At 43.6% G+C, this 21,249-nt stretch overlaps 1 protein-coding gene across 1 annotated transcript in view; it reads left to right on the forward strand.

The window, feature by feature from the left end:
• The first annotated feature begins 2,078 nt into the window (after nucleotides 1-2,078).
• SLC24A3 (solute carrier family 24 member 3) overlaps nucleotides 2,079-21,249 on the forward strand; it is a 502,167-nt gene continuing 482,996 nt past the window's right edge. The window contains exon 1 of the mRNA XM_050805789.1: nucleotides 2,079-2,421. Coding sequence (XP_050661746.1) covers nucleotides 2,280-2,421 — 142 coding nt within the window. The 5' untranslated portion in view covers nucleotides 2,079-2,279. The remainder of the gene's footprint in view (nucleotides 2,422-21,249) is intronic.

Below are 21,249 nucleotides of genomic sequence, written 5' to 3' on the forward strand. Positions count from 1 at the left end.
CTTCCTCCTGGCTCCCTTCCTAACTCCCCCCTCCATCACCAGATTACACAATTCCTTGAGCCTATGGTATTTTGCCCTGGAGCTGGTGTTCATTTCCTAACTCAATTAATTCCAGATTCCTTCTCTCACCTTTTATTTTCCCTCGTTTTCACTAGAAAACACAATTTGAGTGTCTCTCCTGGTTAGCTGAATTCTTCTCACCTACTAAACTTTCTTTTCTGTGTCTCCAAAAGCTTGATGGAGATAACACAACTAGAGAATTCTCCCCACACGCTCCAGCATGGATGAACTCATATTTTTACATCCTCCTTAGTATCTGCAGCCAAAGCAAAGGGAAAACCACTCAGGCATTGTGGGGGAGGTACCCTGAGTGTCTGGAAGATGCCAGGCTGAGAACAGCAGTAATAAATGATATACCCAGAAAGGAAAAGTCTCTGGTCTTCCTGGGTGAAATGGCCTTTCTGTGGAAAGGAGGCCACCTATGACCATTTCCTTTGCCCTTTGCCGTGACCTTGCTGTCTCCAGATGCTGTCAGGAATTGTCTGGGAGGAGATCGGGGTGGCGGGGGGTGGTAGAAGGTCAGTCACAGGTGGGGACACCTTTGAACTCTGCGGGCCCTCCCTGACCTAGACTGGGGAGCCCTGTACAGAGGTTCCCTGCTTCCTTCCCACCTCCTTAGGGTATGAAGCCAGATTCCCTGATCTGAATGCATTCCATGGAGATAGTCACTCAGACAGACACCTGGTTTCAGGTGATCCCTTTCTCAACAAGGACTTTTGTTTTCAGCCCCACCACAACGGCATCTCCTCCTCAGCCCAGCCAGCAGCCCCAGGGTAGCATCTGGGAATAATCCAAGGAAGCCCAATGAGGGAGAGTGGGCTGTGTCTGGGATGGCCAGGGGTCCCCTTCAAATGGGCACCTTCTGCAGGGTCGTGAGCCCAGCCATCTCTAAGGCAGCCCACACCTTCAGCAAGGAGGGGCAGGAGACCTGGAATGGGGAAAATGGGAGGACTAAGGCTCTAACGTCGGAGATAGGGCAGGCTGCTGTTACCTGCACAAGGCCAGGAGCCTCTTCAGGCCGCCTCTCCAGGGACCCTGCCCGCCGTCCCCACTTCCAATCAGCCACAGTGCTGGGCTTCGTCCAGCACGAATAGAAAGCGAAGTGTGAGCCCAGGCCAGAGGGGGGAGCCCGGACACCCTTATGGAACCAACAGCCACTGGGAAGGCCTGTTCCAGATCCCGAGTCGGGCGCACAGGGGGATCCCCGCAAGGGGGCAGAGGGAAACCCGGGAGGCCCGCGAGAAGAGGCGATGCCAGCGGCTGGGCTCGGGCAGCCAAGTGCACTCGCGGCGCCCCGACTCCAGGTAGCAAGTAGAGAGGAGGCTGAAGAGCCCCTCGGTTTTTCCGAAAGTTTCCAGCGAATCCTTCTTGGTGAAGATCGGCCTCTGGGAGGCAGCGTGTGTGCTTCCCTAGAGGGGGCCCCTGCGCCGTCCCCCTTCCCCTGGCACGGAAGGGTTGAAGAACTGCACACAGGGATCCCTCCCCAGCCCAGTCTCCTCCCCGCGCGCCCCCTCCCCGCCGTGCCGGCCAGCGCCGGGCTGTGTCCCAGGCACTGCCCCCCGCCAACCGCGGCCCGACCAGCTTCGCCGCTGCAGGCTGCCGGGAGCCGCGCTAGCTCATGCTCCCAGCTCTCTCAGTGCTCCCTGTTCGCTCCGGCCCGGACCCGGCCCCCAGCACGCGGACCATGGAATAGGCGAACGGCCCCGCGAGGCGCTCCTGCAGCCGGCGAGGCCAGAGCCAGCCCGGGGTGGCTTCGCCAACCGGCGGAGTTGGCCAGCGGCGGGCCCTCCTCCCGTCGGTCCTCCCCCGCTCCTCCTCCTCTGCCCCAGCCGCCCCCGCCTCCCGGCCGCCCCCGCCGCCCCCGCCGCGCCGCCGCCCCAGGCCGAGCGCGGGCGCGGAGCGTGGGAGCCATGGCGCGCGAGGAGGAGCGGGACCCCGAGAGCCGGGAGGCGGCGGCGCGGGCGAACGGCGAGGAGGAGGAGGAGGAGGAGGAGGAGGGAGGGGAGGAGGGACTGGGCGATAGCTACGACGAGGGCGACGACGAGGAGACGGGCAGCGGCGAGGAGGAGGAAGAGGAGGCGGAGGCGGCGGCCGGGTGGGAGCGCAGCGAGGACGCGCGGCTGCTGCGCGCAGGGCTGCCTCCTGCCGACGTCCCCGCCGCGGCCGCCCGCGATAGGAGCGGCCGCCGCCCGCCGAGGCCGCCGCCCGGCCGCCCGAGGATGCGGCCGCCCGGCGACGAGGACCGCGCGCGTCGCCGCCGCCGCCGCCGCCGCCGGAGGGACCTTCTGCTGAGCCAGCTCTGCTTCCTGGCCTCGGTGGCGCTGCTGCTCTGGTCGCTGTCGAGCCTGCGAGAGCAGAAGGGTGAGTGCACGCTGCCTGCCCCGAGTGGGCGCTGCGGCTCCGGCGGCTCGGGGCTCCCGGGGCCGGGCGCGGGGCTGCTGCGGGCGGCCCGGCCGGAGCCCTGGGGTAAGCGGGCTGGCTTGGCGGGGGGAGTGGGGTGCCGGGCACGAGGACTCCCCCTGCCCCACGCAGAGGCATGGGAGGTGGGGACCCTGAGCGCCAGCAGCCGGCAGGCTTGGCCGCCTGGCCGACCTGGGAACATTTACCTGTGCCCGCCTGTGCGCTGCTTACTCGCGAGCTGGAGGGACTGCTGGTGGCGGTGGTGGGGAGTCTTGCCCTCCATCAGCCCCAAGGCCAGGGATAAAGTTGTGCTGGTAAACCCGGCTCCTGTGCAGGTGACCACCTGTACACTCCTCGGCTTGCTGAAGGATTCAAGGTGACTGCTTAACACACAGTTGTCTGTATGTTCTCCATACAGAAAGCTGGCGGGACAGCCCGAGTAGAGAGCTCTTCACCCCCCTTTCAGAACAGGTGCCGGGAACTTCGGGGAGGGAAAAAGTGTTGGCCCTCCGGCTACGGGCTAGTAGAGGACTTGTTCTCCTAAAATGACCACTCACTGGGAAGACAGGGACTTATTCCCCAGCAGTCCCTTTTGCAGAGATACGGCTGTGGAAGAAATGGTTTGCAGCGGACCACGCATCACACTGTCCGCTCCTCTCCCGGTGCTCTGCGCAGGGTCTGCCCTTTAACCCCCAACTTTTGTCTTGTCTTTGTCCTTGGCCTTTCTTGAGCTGAAATAGATCTTGTGTGCTCAGAACAGTTGTCTGCTGAAACAGTTTCTACCCTGTGATTCAGCTGTCTAAAAAACGAAGGAAAGACATGAGAGACTAACTGTTGTAAAATGGTTTTATATCCCGGCTGTGGAAGTGGCACGATTCGTGGGGAAACAATCATGTAAAGGATTGTGAGGAAAGAAACAAAACAAAACAAAACAAAAAAACAGTCACAAGTATGTGTGCTGTGGTGTTAAGGTCGACGTAGCTCTAATGCAAGGTGTTATGAGGTGCAGAATAAAGACATTTTGATAGTCACTATAAAATATTTTCAAAGGTGCCGTGAATTTAAAAAGGGGTTTCCCCCAGCTTGGCTGGTCTCCTGCTTGGTGGGGAAGCTGAACAGGCGTCAGTCTTCGTTCAGGTCTTAGCAGACCGCTTGACGGACTTCATCATATATGGTAATAGCAGAGAGTCCGTCTTGGTCTTCAGTGAAGCTGTTGAAGACTCCACGGCTCTCTCCATTGCTCTCCTGGATCTCAGATCCCGTAGCCTTGGGTTCTGACATCAGGAAGGGGGCCGTGCCGGTGTGAGGGAAGCAGAATCTCTCCCAGGGCAGATTCACATCTGCCAGACATCAGTCTACTGAGAGTCTCACTAAGGGGGTTTTCGCTAATCCCCTTTTTATTTTCCTTTTTTTTTTTTTTCTAGTGAAAAACCAGTTTATAGTTCATGCCACCTTTGGAAAGGGCTATTCCAAGTGGATTACATGCTGGCCATTTTTTCTGATATTTTGGGGCTCTATGAGACATGGAGTTCCCACCACTTTCAAGAACGTAAAAGACATTTTTTTTCTGGGTGAAGGGTGGAGCTTAAGTCAGTCAATGACAGGGGGCTGCCTGGGCCCTGAAAAGCTGGGATTTGGGGGCGGGGGGAGATGGGACCAGACACTCTGCAAGCTTGAAACCTGGGGACCGGAATGTCATTTTGAAATGGTTTCCCTGGCAGTGACATTTCTGTTCAGGTGCCACTGGCTCAGATTTAGTTCTATAGCACAGCCCTTTCCCCATCTCTCCTTCTGTCCCTTTCTCCTTTCTACCTTTCATATTCTTTTTTCCTCTCACTTCCTCTTCCTCCCTTCTCATCTCTGTTGGTCTTAGGACCCCTCCACACCCCAATAACTGAAGATCTAACGGGCAAAAGCCAACAATGTTAAGGAGGATGCCAGCCAGCCTCCCTGTGTTGCCCCCCAATGACATGTGAGTTGAAATGGTCTCCAATCACTTTTCTTCCATTAGGTATTGATGATTTCAGTATGTGATGCACAGTAGTATTTTGCAGCAACACAGGTTTTTCGAGATACTTTTTAACATATTAATTAATGGTGAATCTGCAAATGATAATTTTGCATGGGGAATTGTCATTTGGCACACCTAAGCATTTGAATGGTGACTTTTACCCTGGAAACTTGGGGCACACACTACCTAGCGGTCCTTTTGGTACGGATACTGAAGTTTGGAATGGAGCATTGTTTTGAAGACCCTGTGGCTTAGAGAGGCTGAGTGATTAGCTTAAAGTCACACAGCATTCGAAGAGTAGAGGAAAAAACCAACCTGAGGTAACCTGGTTCTTTTTTCCCAACTCTGTCCTCTTGTATTCAGACCACCATTTGGGTGTAGTTTTGTAATATTTATATAATCCCATAGGGGGTACCTTCATAATGATCAAAAGTAATATTTTCATTTAGTCACTTTGAAAGCCATGCAATGATTGTCAAATGTAACTTCTCAGAAGCTTGTTTTCTAACACATATTGACCTTTCCCTCCCTCCCTCCTTCTGTTGGCCCTTCCTCCCTCTCTCTTTCCTTCATTCTTTCTTCCTTCCTGCTCCCTTCCTTACTTTCTACTTTCCTTCTTTAAAGGACAATTCTTTTACCAAAGCAAAATAGAGACGTGTGATACTTATCTTATATAATGTTTCATAACATAACATTTCTAATCATACGGAATTCGAGATCCCTTTCTAGACATCTGACGAAACTCAGATTTGGCTATGTACTGAAAAGTTTTGGTTATATACTGTATTCAGTATTTGGTTAAATGCAGTAAGAATCTACATTGATTCTTTTCTGCTGAGGTGTAACATGAGGTCTGCTTAATTTAGGTCAGGAAGAATTAGTGCTGGAATCAAGAAAAATGTTAATTCTAACAACAACAAAAGCAATAATAATAACTGGAATTTGGTGGGCTCTTATGTGCCAGGCAGTGCGCTATGCCAACCTTATAGGTATTATTTTATTTAATCTGCAGACACTCTTTTCAGAGGCATGAGCCTTCAGTGGTGGAAAGCAATGAGCTGTAGTTGCCCTATTTAGTTGTCGTGGATGAAGATCTCATTTTGATCTCTTTTTTCAAAGCCAATTAAAATAAGGTGTTAGATTTGCTGAGGAGGATTTTCTTTCCTTTTTGCAATGAGAATAGATTACTTTTGGATATTTTGAGTGGTTTAAAAGTGTTCTATTTTTCTTTGACGTAAACTACCCAGCCATTTTTTTTTTCCAGAAGTAGTGTGGATAAAGCCCAGGGATTCTAACTGAGGAGTAATTCTAGACTTTTTCTCTAGAAGGTTCTCAGGGAAGTCATTAGTAATTAAGAAAAAATATATACCAGCCTAGGCAACAGAGTGAGACCCCGTCTCTAAAAAAAAATTTTTTTAGTTAGCTGGGTGTGGTGGTGCATTCCTGTAATCCCAGCTACTCGTAATCTGAGGTGGCAGGATTGTTTGAGCCCAGAAGATTGAGGCTGCAGTGAGCCATCATTGTGCCGCTGTACTCCAGCCTGGGCAACAGAGTGCGACCCTGTCTCAAAAACAGAAAAAAAGAAAAAAATACACACACATGCATATACACTACATATACATACACATATGTACATGGGTTTTATTGCCATGTACATATGTGTATGTATGTATGTATGTATGTATATACTTTGAGATACTTTCTATACTAGTTGCTGCATACCACATCACCCCAAAACTTAGTGGTGTAAAACAGCCATTTAATTTTTTTGCTTATGGACACTTTGGGTCAGGAATTGGTTAGGGGTAATGGGGATGGCTTGTCTCTGCTCCATTACATCTGGGACCTCAGCTGGGAAGATTGCGAAGCTGGGTGGCTTGACAGCTGCATCTGGAGTCGTCCGAAGCGACACCTCTCCCACACCTGGGGTCGACGTGGCTGTTCGCTGGACCCTCAGAGCTGGGCTGCCAACCACAACACCCACACATGGCCTCTCCATGTGATCTCTTTACGTGGCTCGCTTTGAACTCCCCAAGAGCATGACATCTAGGTCGCGAGGGCAGGTATCCCAAAAGGACAAGGTGAAAATGTATGGCATGTTTATATCCTAGCCTCAGAAGTCACAGTCACAGAATGTCATTTTCACTGTTTTCTGTTAGTCAAAGCAGTGTGAGATGTCAGCCCACGTTGAAGGAGAAGGGCATAGATACCAGCAGTCATTCAGTGGAGAAGTATAGGGTCACATTATAAGAGCCTCTGCTGTGGGAGATAATGTTGTGGCTGCCTTTTTAAAAACCCGAGGATCCGAAGGGATCGTAACTTAGTAGTGAATGTAGACATTTCCCAAGGTGGCTAAGGTGAATATCACATATGTGCATACATACAAACATATATAGACAGACATACACACAGACATATGTATGTATGCGTATATTATCTTTGAAATATCTTCCGCTCATGAAAATATTGCTGCTTATTTTAGCTGGTGTGGGATCTAGAAGTGGTATTTGAAAAAGAGGTTGCAGTGGGTATTTGAACTGCAAATTTAAATTGCAGAGCTGAGAGCCCGTCTTTGCCCTTGTGGCTGCCCCTTCCTCCTATGGCGATGACCACAGCTGTTTAATCCTTCTTATGGCCCAGTGTGAGGGTTGCTGGAATCTCCAGCTTTGTTTCCTCCTTCTATTTCCACACATCCCCACTCTGGCTTTTCCTCTGCTCCTCAAAAGGTCTATGATTCTTCTGATCTCAGATTCCTGGTGCATGCTGGTCCCACTGTCTGGACTGCTTTGTCCACCATGGCTAGTGAATTCCTCACTACCTGGCTCGAGATCTTCCTGACTGGGTCCCTCCATTTCTCTGTCTGAATACACCATATGTTCCCTTCATAGCGTTTATCACCGTTAGTAATTATGTGTTTATTTGGTCATGATTTGCTTGATATCTCCTCTTCCCCAGATTCTAGGCTCCAGGAGGTCAGGGACCCTATGAACTTTCCTCACCTCTGTACCCCAGTCACTGGCCCCATAGTAGGAGCTCAGAAGATATATAAATATCTTAAATACAGAGGCAGGTGTGAAAGGTATTTGTTAAATAAAGATGCTCTTTTGATCGCTGAACTACAGTGCCTGTGATAAAAACTAGTCATCTTGTGTTAGGAGCCCATTGGCTGACATGGGTTTTATTGCCATGAGCAAAAGTAACTGAAGGTTTTGCCTTTGATAACATGATTCTGCTCTCAGTCCAGCGGATTCAATATCGTTACCCATTTCTCATGGGATAGCACTGAGCTGAAGAAAGGGGGAGTGCAGTGCCTAGTGTCTGTTCAGTGGTGGGGTTTGAACCCAAGTCCACCTACGTCAGGGCTGCGTGCTGCTGCATTTTCCAGCCTCTGCGGAGGAGGACATGAATAGAAGACGGGGAATCACCCTGCCTTTTTCAGTTAACTGAGGAGTAAGGAGTAACAGAAGGTTGGTTTCATAGAGGCAGTATTTTAGAAACACATTGCTTTTCAACCTTTTCTATTTTTTGCATAAACATATATAGATATGTCTCTTTCCTCTTGGCTTTTCTTAGCTTCTCATCAACCCAGATTTTTCTCAAAGATTTCCTCCACTTGCAAGCCTCAAATCCTTGTGGGAAGTTTTTTTTTTTTTTTTTTTTTCTCTTCACCCTGGAGGGTTGGCGAAGCTAAAAGAATTGCAAAACTAGCTATTTGCTGAGAATTCCGAGGCCTGGTGGAAGTTGGCTGATAGGACAAAATTTTGGCAATTTTCTTTTTCTGTATGGAGGTTTCTTTTCTTTGAGCAAAAGAACTTTTTGGAGGCATAATAGTACATAGACTTTCATAATGGGGAAACTGAGGTATGGGGTGGTTAGAAAATGTTCCCAAAGTTGCAAAGCAAATGGGTTGTGCTGCCAGGAAGGTAATTTGGAGTTTTTTTTTTCTGGCCCATTTTCGCCTGCTTTTTCTGTAGAGCTTGTTTGGCAATTATTTATATTTATTGTTTGCAATGGTTTCACAAACAGGATTATCCTATAGGATTTGAGAATGTGAAGTATTAAGGACCCAGATGGAATAAGGTTTTGTATGAACCAAGTGGCGATGGGCTCCAGGTGTCCTAAGATTCCCCCTGCTGTTCTCTTCCTGTTCCACTTCCAACCTGGAAAGGCAATGCTCCTTGCTGTTGCTAGTCCTGGACGGGCCACACTATCCCTTATTGGTTTCCCAGCCCTACACTTACCCTTGTAGACTGTTCCTTCATGAAACTCTCTCAGTGGGATCCCTTGAGGGAGTTCCTGTCTGGACCCCAGTTGCGTAAGACACAGGGACCTTCACCCGTTTGTTCATTTAACAAATGGCAGGCTCTTTACTAGTTGCTAGAGTGGCCATGTTGTCTTTGGGGGACACCCTGATGTTCATCCTCATGGTGTTCAAGCTTGACTGAGAAGAGAGGTGCTGAATAAGTAATTTTCATGAATTATGAGAGATCGGGATGAGAAATACAGCATGGCATGGAGGAGGCTGTGGTGGTCAGGAAAAGTTGGAACCTGAAAAATAAAGGGAATAAGATTAAGGAACAATGGAGGATACAAAGGCAAACATAGAAAAATGGGCAAAAGATGCAGATGGGCAATTTACAATAAGGCAATTGCAGATGACCAACAGACACAAACAACAAACTTAATCTCAGTTTTAACAGGAAAATCAAATTAAAAATAATAAAATACCATTTCTCAATATCAGATTGGTAGATTAAAGTCAGTTAAAACATGGGCTCACATCAAGGGTTTGTGCAGGTGCTGGAGATACAGCTGCTTTGGTTCACTTCAGAGGGGGATATCAGATGGCACCCCAAACACTGTGGGGGACCACCATCAGGGGACCTGGTTATAGGAATAGACCCCAAATGAAGCCTTGGCCATTTAATGTGATTGACATGTAGAAAGGGAGGTGGGTGGGATTAGAATGGCTATACATAGATATTTGAGGCTTGGGTAGAAACTCATGTTGGCTGGACCCATCTATGGACCATGGAGCATGTTGGTCATGACTTTTTCATGTTTAGTTGCTTAGGTGGGAACTCCAGGGAACAAGGAAAGACCTGCGTCATTCCTGGAACTGTCTGAACCAATAAACGTCACTTATTTAAATCATGAAATCTAGCAATCGTTGTTGGCTTGTCAATAGCGATTTATTTTTAGGAGAAAGTGAACAAATAAAGTCAGCTCATCTGTGACCTAGTTTAGGGACTTTCACATTTGCAACTTTTACATTTGCAATATTTGCAACAAATATTTCTCTTCCTTTCTCACTTTGCATTTCTGCATTGTTTGATCTCAGCAAATGTCATTTTCACTTTAGTCAGCCAGTCTGCCATGGAATTGAACCCGCAGAGGACAGAGAAAGGAGCAGGTTTCTGGATTAGGACTTTGACAATAGAACAAAAGGGGTGGGAGAAGGGATTGGTGACCTCAGCAAGTCGATAATGCCATGTTTAAAACAGAATATGAAACTTTTTTTGAAGATTTGTACTTTGAGAGCATCCAGATGGAATATAGAGCTGACAGTTGAAAGTCAAGATGATAAGCATTTGCGGCTGCAGATAAAGATGTTGGAATAGTATGCATGAGGGTAAACATTGCATCTGTGGTTAGCTCCGTGCTTCTCAGTCTTGTCTGCACATCGTAATCACTTAGGGAACGTTAATAATTACTCATATCCGAGTCCCACCTCCCAGAAATTCTATTGTCATGCTCCCAGTTGTGGCCTGGGCATTGGGATTTTATACAAAAGCGATACAGTTGGTGCCAGTGTATCTCAGCAGCCAAAGCTAAGAACCAAAGGGTTAAAGGTCAGTATTTACCTTATCACAAGCTCATTTTGCTGTTCATCATTGAGCTACGAAATACACTGTACTTAAATTTCCTGTCCTGAATGTGAATGAATATGCGTTTTTCTGCTTCATTTTCTAAGCCTTCACCACAAATTTAAACTTAAACTTCTCTCCAGTTGCCTAGATTTCTTTTTCTTTTTAGAGACAGGATCTTGCTCTGTTGCCCAGGCTGGAGTGTAGTAGCATGAACATAGCTCACTGCAGCCTCAAACTCCTAGGTTCAAGCAGTCCTCCTGCCTCAGCCTCCTGAGTTGCTGGGATTACAGGTGTGAACCCTCACACCTGGCTCTTCCATCTCCTCTCAATATGTGCAGGGACACTAAGTATTCCAGCACGTCGTCTTTGGAGGAAGTCTTCACCAGATTCCTCTGGCCTACTCTGATCTGGACAGGTCACTTGTAAAGTCTGTTGCCAGCTGTCATATTGCCATCACCTTCAGCTTCATCCTGCATATTTCTTTTAACTTTCCCTTGGGATGAAAGCCCTGCTCCCTGGAACCCAGGTATGCATCTTTCTTGGCTTATTCCTGAATTTTCAGTGTACATTTTTTGAGGGTCATACCCTCCAGGTGCCTCCTACAATAGGGAGTGTGGAAAGTAAAGATTCAAGACTGTATGTGTTTTAAAATATATTCCTTCTACCTCTACACTTAGAAGATAGTTAGGCTGGGTCAAGAATTTAGGTTGAAACTCATTTGCCTTGGAATTTTGAAGGCATTGCTTGAATGTCTTCTAGCTTCCATTGTTGCCTCTGAGAAATCTGGTGCTGTCTTTGGTTAATCATTTTGGAAGCCTGTATCCCCCACCCAAGAGCATGTCTATTCTTTGCTTTGCTCCTAATGGTCTGTTTTTTCCTCATCTTCAGTCATGTCACAATTATATGATTGGGGTGGATCTATTTTCATTCATTTTCTTGGATCTTTCACCAGGTTCCCTTTGGAAGCTTGTCTTCTTCAGGTCTGGGAACTTCCCTTTTATAATATTCTCCATCCTAAGTACTCCCTTTTCTCTTTCAGGATTGTCTGTTATTTGGGTGTTTGACTTCCTGGATTGACCTTCTAATTTTCTTATCTTTTCTCTCCAATTTCTCTCATCCTTTTGCTGTAATTTCTATAAATTTTTTTAAACCGTGTCTTCCAACTCTTATACTGGGTGTTTAATTTCTGCTGTCATATTTTTAATTTCCAAGAGCTCTTCTTCCTGTGGAAGCTATTTTTAGTAGCATCCTGTTCCGCTTCAGTGGTACAATATTATCTCCCATATCCCTAAGTAGATTCATAGTAGTATTGAGGTTTTCTTTTCCCCATATGGACTCTGTTTTTTCAAGTTGCTGTTGTTCCTTTGTTTTGTCTTGTTTTTCATGTTGTATATGCTTTCTTCAGATGTCAGGGGATCTTTGGCCACTACTCATATTTAGGTGGTGCTGTTGAAAAGATGACCGGAAATTGTGCAAAGAGGGTCTCGTTGATTGTGAATATCTCTGTAAGGCTATCTAACTGGGCTATTTTATTGGGCAATGCTTCGTATCTCAAGTTTTAGATCTCTATCGGGAGTGGTCAGTTTTCGCAGAGAAAGATCACTCAGTATCCTGTCTTGAGGGAAAAGACCTGGTTACTTCTGAGAATCCAATAGGAGAGGAATCTGGGAATGGGGAAGGTTTTTTCAACAGAAACAGTCTCCTAGACTCAAGATGTATTCAGCCCTCACAACTATGAGTAAGAAAGCGCTAAATAATTTATTTAGATATATAGCAGGGCCATCCCAAATTAGTTAACTTCTTTCCTTTCCTTTCCGTTCCGTTCCATTCCGTTCTGTTCCGTTCCTTTCCTTCCTCCCTTCTCTTTTAACTACTGTACACATGAAGCTGGGAAGAACTACTGCCTCTTGGTAGAACTAACGGTCAGAAGTAGAGAGAAGGCTTAATCTTCCCCATACCCCCTTTTTTTAAATTGAAAAATTTTTTTTAGAGAATTTCAGATTCACATATAGTCGTAAGAAGTAATACAGAGGGCCGGGGACAGTGGCTCACGCCTGTAATCCCAGCACTTTGGGAGGCCGAGGTGGGTGGATCATCTGAGGTCAGGAGTTCGAGATCAGCCTGTTCAACATGGTGAAACCCCATCTCTACTAAAAATACAAAATTAGCTGGGCAAAGTCGTGCATACCTGTAATCCCAGGGATTCAGGAGGCTGAAGCAGGAGGATCACTTGAACCCAGGAGGCAGAGGTTTTGGTGAGCCTTGAACCCAGGAGGTAAAGGTTGCAGTGAGCTGAGATTGCGCCACTGCACTCCAGCCTGGGCAACAAGAGCCAAACTCCACCTGGCAGGGTGGGGGAGAAGTAATACAGAGACATCTCTTACACATTTTCCCATTTCCTTTCATGGTAACATTTTGCAAAACTATAGTATAATATCACAACCAGGATAATAACATTGATAGAATCCACTAACTTTATTCAGATTTCTCCAGTGTTATTTTTGTGGTAGTCCTTCAATATCCATGGAGGATACGATTCAAGACATCCCAGTGAATGCCTGAAACCATGGATAGTACTGAATGCTACATACACTATGCTTTGTCCTATACCTATAATAACTATGATAAAGTTTAATTTAGAAATTAGGCACAGGCCGGGCGTGGTGGCTCACGCCTGTAATCCCAGCACTTTGAGAGGCCGAGGTGGGCGGATCACAAGGTCAGGAGATCGAGACCATGGTGAAACCCCGTCTCTACTAAAAATAGAAAAAATTAGCCGGGCGCAGGGGCGGGCGCCTGTAGTCCCAGCTACTCGGGAGGCTGAGGCAGGAGAATGGCGTGAACCCGGGAGGTGGAGCTTGCAGTGAGCCGAGATTGCGCCACTGCACTCCAGCCTGGGTGACAGAGCGAGACTCCGTCTCAAAAAAAAAAAAAAAAAAAAAGAAATTAGGCACAGTAAGAGATTGACAATAACTAACAATAAAATAGAACAATTATAATATACTGTAAGAAGGATTATGAGAATGTGGTCTCTCTTTCTCTCTCAAAATGTCTTCTTATTCTGTGCTCACCCTTCTGGTGATGATGTGAGATGATACAGGGCCTACATAAAGAGATGAAGTCAGGTGCATGACGTAGGCCTGTGACATAGCGTTAGGCTACTGTTCACCTTGAACCCAGGCACTGCCACACTGTGATAGTCGATCTGATAACCACGCTGGCTACTGAGTGACTAAGTGGCTGCAGAGTGGATCAGCTGGACAAAGGGATGATTTATGTCCCAGGCGGGACAGAGCAGGACAGCTTGAGATTTTATCACATTACTCAGAACAGTGGCAATTTAAAACTTAGGTATTGCTTACTTCTGGGTTTTTCCATTTAATATTTTTGGACCATGGTTGACTGCAGGTAACTGAAACAGCAGAAAGTGAAACTGAGGATGAATGAGGACTACTGTACCCACGGGTGTGTGTGTGTGTGTGTGTGTGTGTGTATGTATGTGTGAGTGTATTGAGTTACACACAGTTTTATCACCTGTGTAGGTTTGTGTGTTCATTATCACAGTCAAGATACGGTGCAGATCCAACACCACAAGGATCCCTTATGCTGCACACCCATGTGTCTTTTAGTACGAAAGGAGCAGTCCAGTAATTTATGTCACTTATTCCCCAAAAAAGTCAATTAAAAAGTATAACATCAAGAATTAGGGAAATTCTACCCCAAATAATTTTGCACTCTACACAAAGGATTTCTTGCAATTTGGGGCAGGTCAGTCTACGTTAGTAAAATTGAACCATGAAGGGTTTTCTCCATGGATGCACTTTTATTACTGTCAGGTACGGTAACCTGAGCTACGTGCTGGATAACGGCCATGCATGGCTTGTTAACAGTTTCTTTGATTAATGAATTTTTTTTCTGTCATTTGCACAGTATTTCTGAATGAATGCTTCATGAAAATAGCTTATTTGAGTAGTTTGTTCATTCAAGCAGCTTAGCCATGGCCCTTGCAATGTTACTTTCACCATTATCTGTTTCCTAGAGTATTAGAGATGGAGAAACTCTTGGGGACCATTCAATCTTAACATCCTATTTTACTTTTGATGAAACTAATGTCAAAGGAAATTGGAATTGGGGCCAGAACCCAGGCTTTCTGATTCCTTGCTTAGTAAATTCTTTAAAAACTCCAGAAAGTTAAGGTTATAAAAAATATTTAATGCAAACTGACTCTTGGTAAAAATTTTTTTCAAATTCTGAAATTCTTCTGAAATGCTGGAATCTTTCTGGGAATGTTTTGGCGTTTAGTGTAGTTAGTACATGGGAAAAATTAGGAATTTTCAGGGTGAGCCACTTCTTGTGACAAAAAAGAGATTTGTTTAATCAGAAACACTGGCCGTTGGAATGCTCCTAGGTTGCTTTAGGAGAGAGTTTGCATCGTTGGTTCACCACCTTCTACCTGGGTTGTAACCTCATATGACCATTAGGATGATTGACTATTTTGAAAATGAGTGGCCATTAATTCGTTTTGTTAGGAGTCTTTGAGCTTTCGGGTTTTCAACTTTTTTCATCCTTGTTGTTGGAATTCTGGGTTGTGATTTGAAGATACTTCCAAAGAAATAAAATTTTCCTAGGACCTTCAGAACCCAGGCTTCATAAGCGTGATATTAAGGGCCTTTTGAATGGCATTCTGCAGTTTGGTTGTTTGAAATCACAGGTGGTTGTTGGGCCACATGCAGAAAGAAAACTCATTGTACCTATTTTGAGTAAATCTGGGCATGAGGACAGGTCAATTCCAGTATTTTTCCAGCATTGTGGAATATTTCTTCCCTTACAAATGTTAAATTGATATCATACTACATATAATGTTTTGGATCCTGCTTTTAAAATGAAAAACCCTTAAAATTGAGTGACAGGGTGCAGAACAATGTATCACACCCCAAAAACTCCCTCAAGCTACCCCTTTGTATTCATACACTTCTTCCATCTCTGAACCCTGATTTGTTCTCTGTTACTATAGTTTTGTCTTTTTGGGAACATCATAGATGGAGTTCTATAGTTTGTAATCTTTTGAGACAGGCTTCTTTCACTCAGTACAATGCTTCTCAACTTCATCTAAGTCATTTTGCACATCAGTAGTTCATTCCTTTTTATGGCTGAGTAGTATTGCACTATACAGATGTACAATAGTTTGTCTATCCATTTAATGTTGAAGAACATTTGGGTTGTTTTTAGTTTTGTTAATTTATGAACAGAGTTGCTAAAAACACTCAGATCCAGGGTTTGTAATTCCTTTTTCTTGACTTATTGCAATGGCTAAGACTTCTAGTACAATATTGAGTTTGAATGGACATCCTTGTCTTGTGTCCCTGATCTTAGGGGGAAAATATTTAGTCCTTCCCTGTTAAGTATGCTATTTGCTGTAGGTTTTTCATCGATTGCCTTTATCAAATTGAGTAAGTTCCCATCTCATGTTAGTTTTCTGAGAGTTTTTATCAAGGGTGGATATTGGTTTAACAAATATTTTTCATGTATCAATTGATATGTTTTGTAAGAGCTTTTATATATTTTATTTTACTTTGCCCTATTTCAAAAGTCTTGTTCATTCTTTTTTTTTTTTTTTTTTTTTTTTTGGCATAGAGAAGATTCTCATGTTATCTGGCCCACACCGTATCTCTTTCCCTTGTATTTTTTCATCCTCCTATTCTTAGATTCAGGCTCTCAGTCATGTATTTATTCCACACAATTCTTTATGTCGCCCCACCCCTATTGGTATGGTTTACTTTTTTAAAAATTTAACTCTTTACTTCATTTGGAATTTATTTTAGCATAAGATTAAAATTTAGTTTAAATGGATTAACATATTTAATAGTTAATTCCAGAATTGTTTATTGACTACTGTTTCCTCTACCTCCACATTTGTGGTATCACTTTTATTCCATGCCTATTCTCTTATGTACCAGAGGCAAATATTTTATGATATTTATTTTGTTATATTTACTCATTAATTAATTGTAACTTATTAGCATGTTAATTATCTGGTAGGTCAAGACATCTTTCCTCTTGTTTTGAAAAAGACTATTTATTATTATCACTCATTTATCTTTCCAGATGAATTTATAATCCTTTACATTTTCTCCAAATCCTTCTAGGTTTTGATAAATCTATAAATAATTTATGGGAAATGGCATTTTATAATGTTGATTCTTCTTATTCGTAGTGTGCTTCTTCATTTGATAAAGGCGTTTAAAAAATTTGTCAAGATTCGTGATTATTTCTCTATTTCTTTCTTACATTTAGTGATGAAGTTTACTCTGGTATTTTGTTGCTCTTGTTTCATTCCTTAATAGTCTTTTAAAATATTGCTTCTTTATATTTTTTTCTTAAAAATGTGAAATTATACAATACTGAAAATAAACTTATTTTATCAACCAATATCTTTAGACTGATTCTGTAGCTGTGGAGTTTTTTTTACTGTTGGAAGCCCATGTGCTGTCCATTGGGGTATGGATCCTGTTGGCTATTAGTGACACTGGTTATTTTTCATTATGCTGGGGAGGTTTCCTTTTATTTGTGGTTTTCTACATTAGAAAAAAATCAAGGCAGGGTGCAGTGGCTCACAAACTTTACAAAATGAATAGGTAATTTCTGTGTTCCTCCATGTTCTGTAATATCTTATGAAGCATGGAAATTTTGTATATTGAAAATTTGACGAAAGCACTTATAGTGCTGCCTGACTTACAGTCTTCTATGAAGATAATTTTGAACAAACTTTAATTTCTTTCACTGATACTTTTCTGTGTGGGTAATTTACGTTTTCCTAGAGAAGTGTTAATTTCATTAAGATTTTAGAAATGGACAAAATTATGAAGTACTTTTTTGATTTAATTTGTTCTGTAATTGCGATTATATAACCTTTTCTCAGTACTAACTTATTCATTTATTTTTTTCCTTGATAAAATCTGACTGTATTTGGTGTATTTTATCTATTTGTGAAAATTTGTGTCTTGTGTTTCTTCATTAATTTTTCTTTTTTCCCTTTTCCCTGAGTCAGTAAAGCTTTAATATTTATTCAAAATATCCTCTTAATTCCCGTGTTTATTTTCAAATATCTTGCATTAAATGCTTTATTTCCTTTTTATTATTTCTTGCTTTATAATGCATTTGATGTTTAGTGTAGCTTTAGACTCACACTATAAATTATAAAATGTCATGCAGTCATTATTGGTACATTTAAAATAGTCTTGTAATTATAGTTTTTGTATTTTCTGCAATTAATTATTTGAGAGACTGAATTTTAACTTCTAAGTTGTCAAACACACCAAGTTTTAATTTTACTTCATTTTGCCCAGAGAATATGACCTTTAATTGTGGCTTCTTGTTGGTTTTGGTTTTGGTTGTTTCCCTTGGAACACGAACGGTTTGTAATTTGGGTAGTTATTTGGCTGTGTCTTCATCTTGTTGTCTTTTCCTCTTAATTCTGTAAGAGCCTATGATTTTTTTCCCCTTGGTGATTTGATTTTCAGCACTATTGGGTCTGCTGTCTGCTGCATCTTATTCCCATTTATGTTTTGAGTTTGCATTTCTGGTTTGTTTAACCATTTTATGTCTTGTCATGTCCATCTTAGCTGACTCCCCTTGTAATCTTAGCCTTTTCCATTTAGTGGTTTTTCTTTCATATATCCTATGTTTATTTGATATCAAGATAAAAAAATGGATTCTAAAATGTACATCTTCTTCCCGTAATATATGTTTTTTTCTTTTTAGAAGAATAGTGTTTTACTTCAGATGTTGCAGAGAATTTTCAAAGTTGTCTTGAGTTATCAACCTTTGAAAGAGAAGGTCCAGGCCAGGGGTGTGCCTGTGAACAGACCCTCCTGTCCCTTCAGCACCCTTGCCACTCTCACCTGGCCACAAGGGTCAGGTTGCTGTGAGCATCACTTATGCTGAAGGGGTGGTTGATGTGCATGCTCCCTGGTCAACCTTCCAGTGTTTATGTTGACTTTTCTAGGGTGACTCAGCTTGCCTGAGAGGGGATCTCCTTCTCCTGCTGCCTTGTAGTTAGAATATCGAGGTGGAGCCTTATTCATTATAATTTTGATCAGTGATAGTTCTTCCTAGTTCTTATATCTAGAGACAGTGGGTGAAAGTCTGCCCCCCTGGTTTGATCCCTCCTGTGGCTCTTTCCATCGCCCCTCTATTCCGTTAATCTCCAGAAGGCTGCATACCACCCTGCTTTTGCTTCTTTAACTAGTTGAGTTGCATTTCCAGGAACTGGGGTCTCTGAATGGATGGGTATAGAAAGACATATTGATGGGGGATGCCCTTTACAACAGTTCCTTTCTGCAGCAAATGCCTCATGTTTCTGAGCTGGGATTCACACCTGGGGACCCATGTGCCCTTCCACACTCCATGTGTCACAATCCCTTGTGTATTAGGCACTCATCCACACTCAGCTTCTTTTATGCATCTCTGCATTTCCTTCAGTGGGAACGTGGGAAAGGGTGAATCACATGCCATTGGCTAATTACCGTGTATCACAGAATGCCTGTTCAGATTTTAGCTTGAAATTTTTAGTTTGTTACAAAGAAAAAGAAATTGGGATTTGGGAACAACTAAAGCTATCCGATATTAACTACTCTGTCTTAGCATTTTTTAGGCTCACACCTGTTTCTATGGTTTACCCCACATAATTATCTCTGCAGAACCATGGATTAGGTTATTATTATCCTCATTTAAATTAAAGTAACTTGCCCAAAGTGAAAAACAGGTAGACAGGGTAGTTTTGAACTTACACTTTCTGAGAAAACACTCTTATACTATTTTCCCCATGGTAAACATCTCTGAGGAAAGACATTTCTGAATATTTCTGCCAGGAAGTTGGACAAAGAGTTACCTCAGTGTGGTTGGCAGAATAGTGCTCCCAAAAGATGTTTATGTCAGAATCCCTGGGACCTGTGAGTTTGTTATGTTACACATCAAGGAGAAGTTCAAGTTGCTGATGGAATTCAGGTTGCAAGTTAGCTGACCTTGGAATCATGAGATGATCCTGGCTTATCAGGGTGGGCTCCGTGCTATCACATTGTTCCTGTGAAACAGGGAGGCAGGAGAGTCAGCCAGAGAAGGTGATGTGCCAACAGAAGCCGAGGTCAGAATGATGTCATTACTGGCTTGAAGATGGAAGAGGCCACGAGCCAAGGAATGGGGGGGTGGGTGCCTCCAGGAGCTGGACAAGGCAAGGCTGCAGATTCTTCCCAAGAGCTTCCAGTAGGAATGCAGTCCTGCTGACACATTAAATTTAGCCTAGCAAGCCTTCTTTAGGATTCTGACTTCCAGAACTGTATGGGGCTGTTGAAAGCCACTAAGTTGGTGGTAATTTATTACAGCAGCAATAGGAAACCCACGCACCCAGTGTGTTGAATATTGGCCATGATCTAACTCTCTGCAGAACAGGAACAGGAAGTCCTGGAGTGATTGGCTGTGTGTGCACACCCATCACATGGAAATTTACATTAATGTGTAACTTGTTATCACTTGATTATATATTTTTTAGCTCATGTTATTGTTGTCACCCTCCCCTAGCTAGAATGTCAGCTCCCTAAGAGCAGGAGCTTGGTCTGGGGCGTTCATGGCTGTATGCCCAGTGCCTCGTATAGAGGAGAGGCTCAAGTATTTATTGGATGATTACTTTTTTCCCAGGTGACATTGTACCAACTAAATGGAAGCTAACTTACATCTTGTGGTGGAATACTGCAGATTATATAAGTAATAATAAGATTATATAAGTAATAATAAGAAATAGAAGAAATTGAGTTAAAATTATGCTGCCCTTGACAATCAAAATATTTTTCAGTGTTCTAGCATTTGGTCATATGTGTAAATATTATTCACGTAGGTAGTAAATATTTCTATTTAAGGGTCAGACATGCAACATACGACATTCTATTTATTTTGTGATGTTCAACTCTATGAATATTTTTATGAATAAAATAAGAGATGGTCATCACAAAATACATGTAATGTTGTATGTTGTGTTTTTGACTTTTAAATAGAATGTTTCATGTTGCACTTTTGTGACAACATATTTGAAATAAAGGTCACTGAATTTTTTAAATAATTATCATCTCACAGGCGGGTTGGCATTCTGTTGATTGTATAGGTCATACTTATTTCTTGTTGGTTATTTTAAAAATTATAGTTTATTTGAGATATTTGAATACTGTTAACTGAACACCTTTGTGCATGAATTTGCTGTCAGTCATGTTAACTCTCCAGGCATCACCGAGGTAGTCCAGTAGCCTGCACTACCTGGGAAAGCCACTGACAAGGCCTCTGGAGCTAGAGAGCTTTGGCATATTGATAGAGAACTCTGTCAGCTAAGCTACCTGCCTTTAGGCTTGTTGCATGCTTTTATAATTTTTGTCTAAATCTATTTAGAGGGAATTCTCCACCTGGCATCAGGTGTCCTCACCTTGCCTCTTCAACCTCAGCTTGTGCTTCTTCTACGGAAACTCATTCCTCATCAGAAATGCCCAGAACCTCTATGACAAGTGTAGGCAAAAGCACAGTATGAATGGGACAGTGATGGCAAAGGAGGAGCTACCAACTTGGAAAATGAATCAACTCCTAAGAGGGTTATTAGTATCAGATTAAATTATCTCGTTTAACTGCGTCACATCATGACCTTTACTTTTTAAACAGACATCTTGTTTTTCTTATCTTCTCTTCTTGTCAGTTGCTTCGGTTTTCCTACATACTGACTGTTCCTCTGATAACAAACTGAGAAGGGAAAACAAAATTTTAACTGTCAACTGAGTTTCGCAAGAGCGATGAGTAGTCCAGGGTGGGGAGGGGATCTCCCCAGGCTCCCCATGGTTGTACAAGCCAGCAGCGTTAACAGAATTGCACACAGCA

The sequence above is a fragment of the Macaca thibetana genome, chromosome 10, assembly GCF_024542745.1.
Source record: "Macaca thibetana thibetana isolate TM-01 chromosome 10, ASM2454274v1, whole genome shotgun sequence".
In the NCBI taxonomy this organism is placed as follows: Eukaryota; Metazoa; Chordata; class Mammalia; order Primates; family Cercopithecidae; genus Macaca; species Macaca thibetana.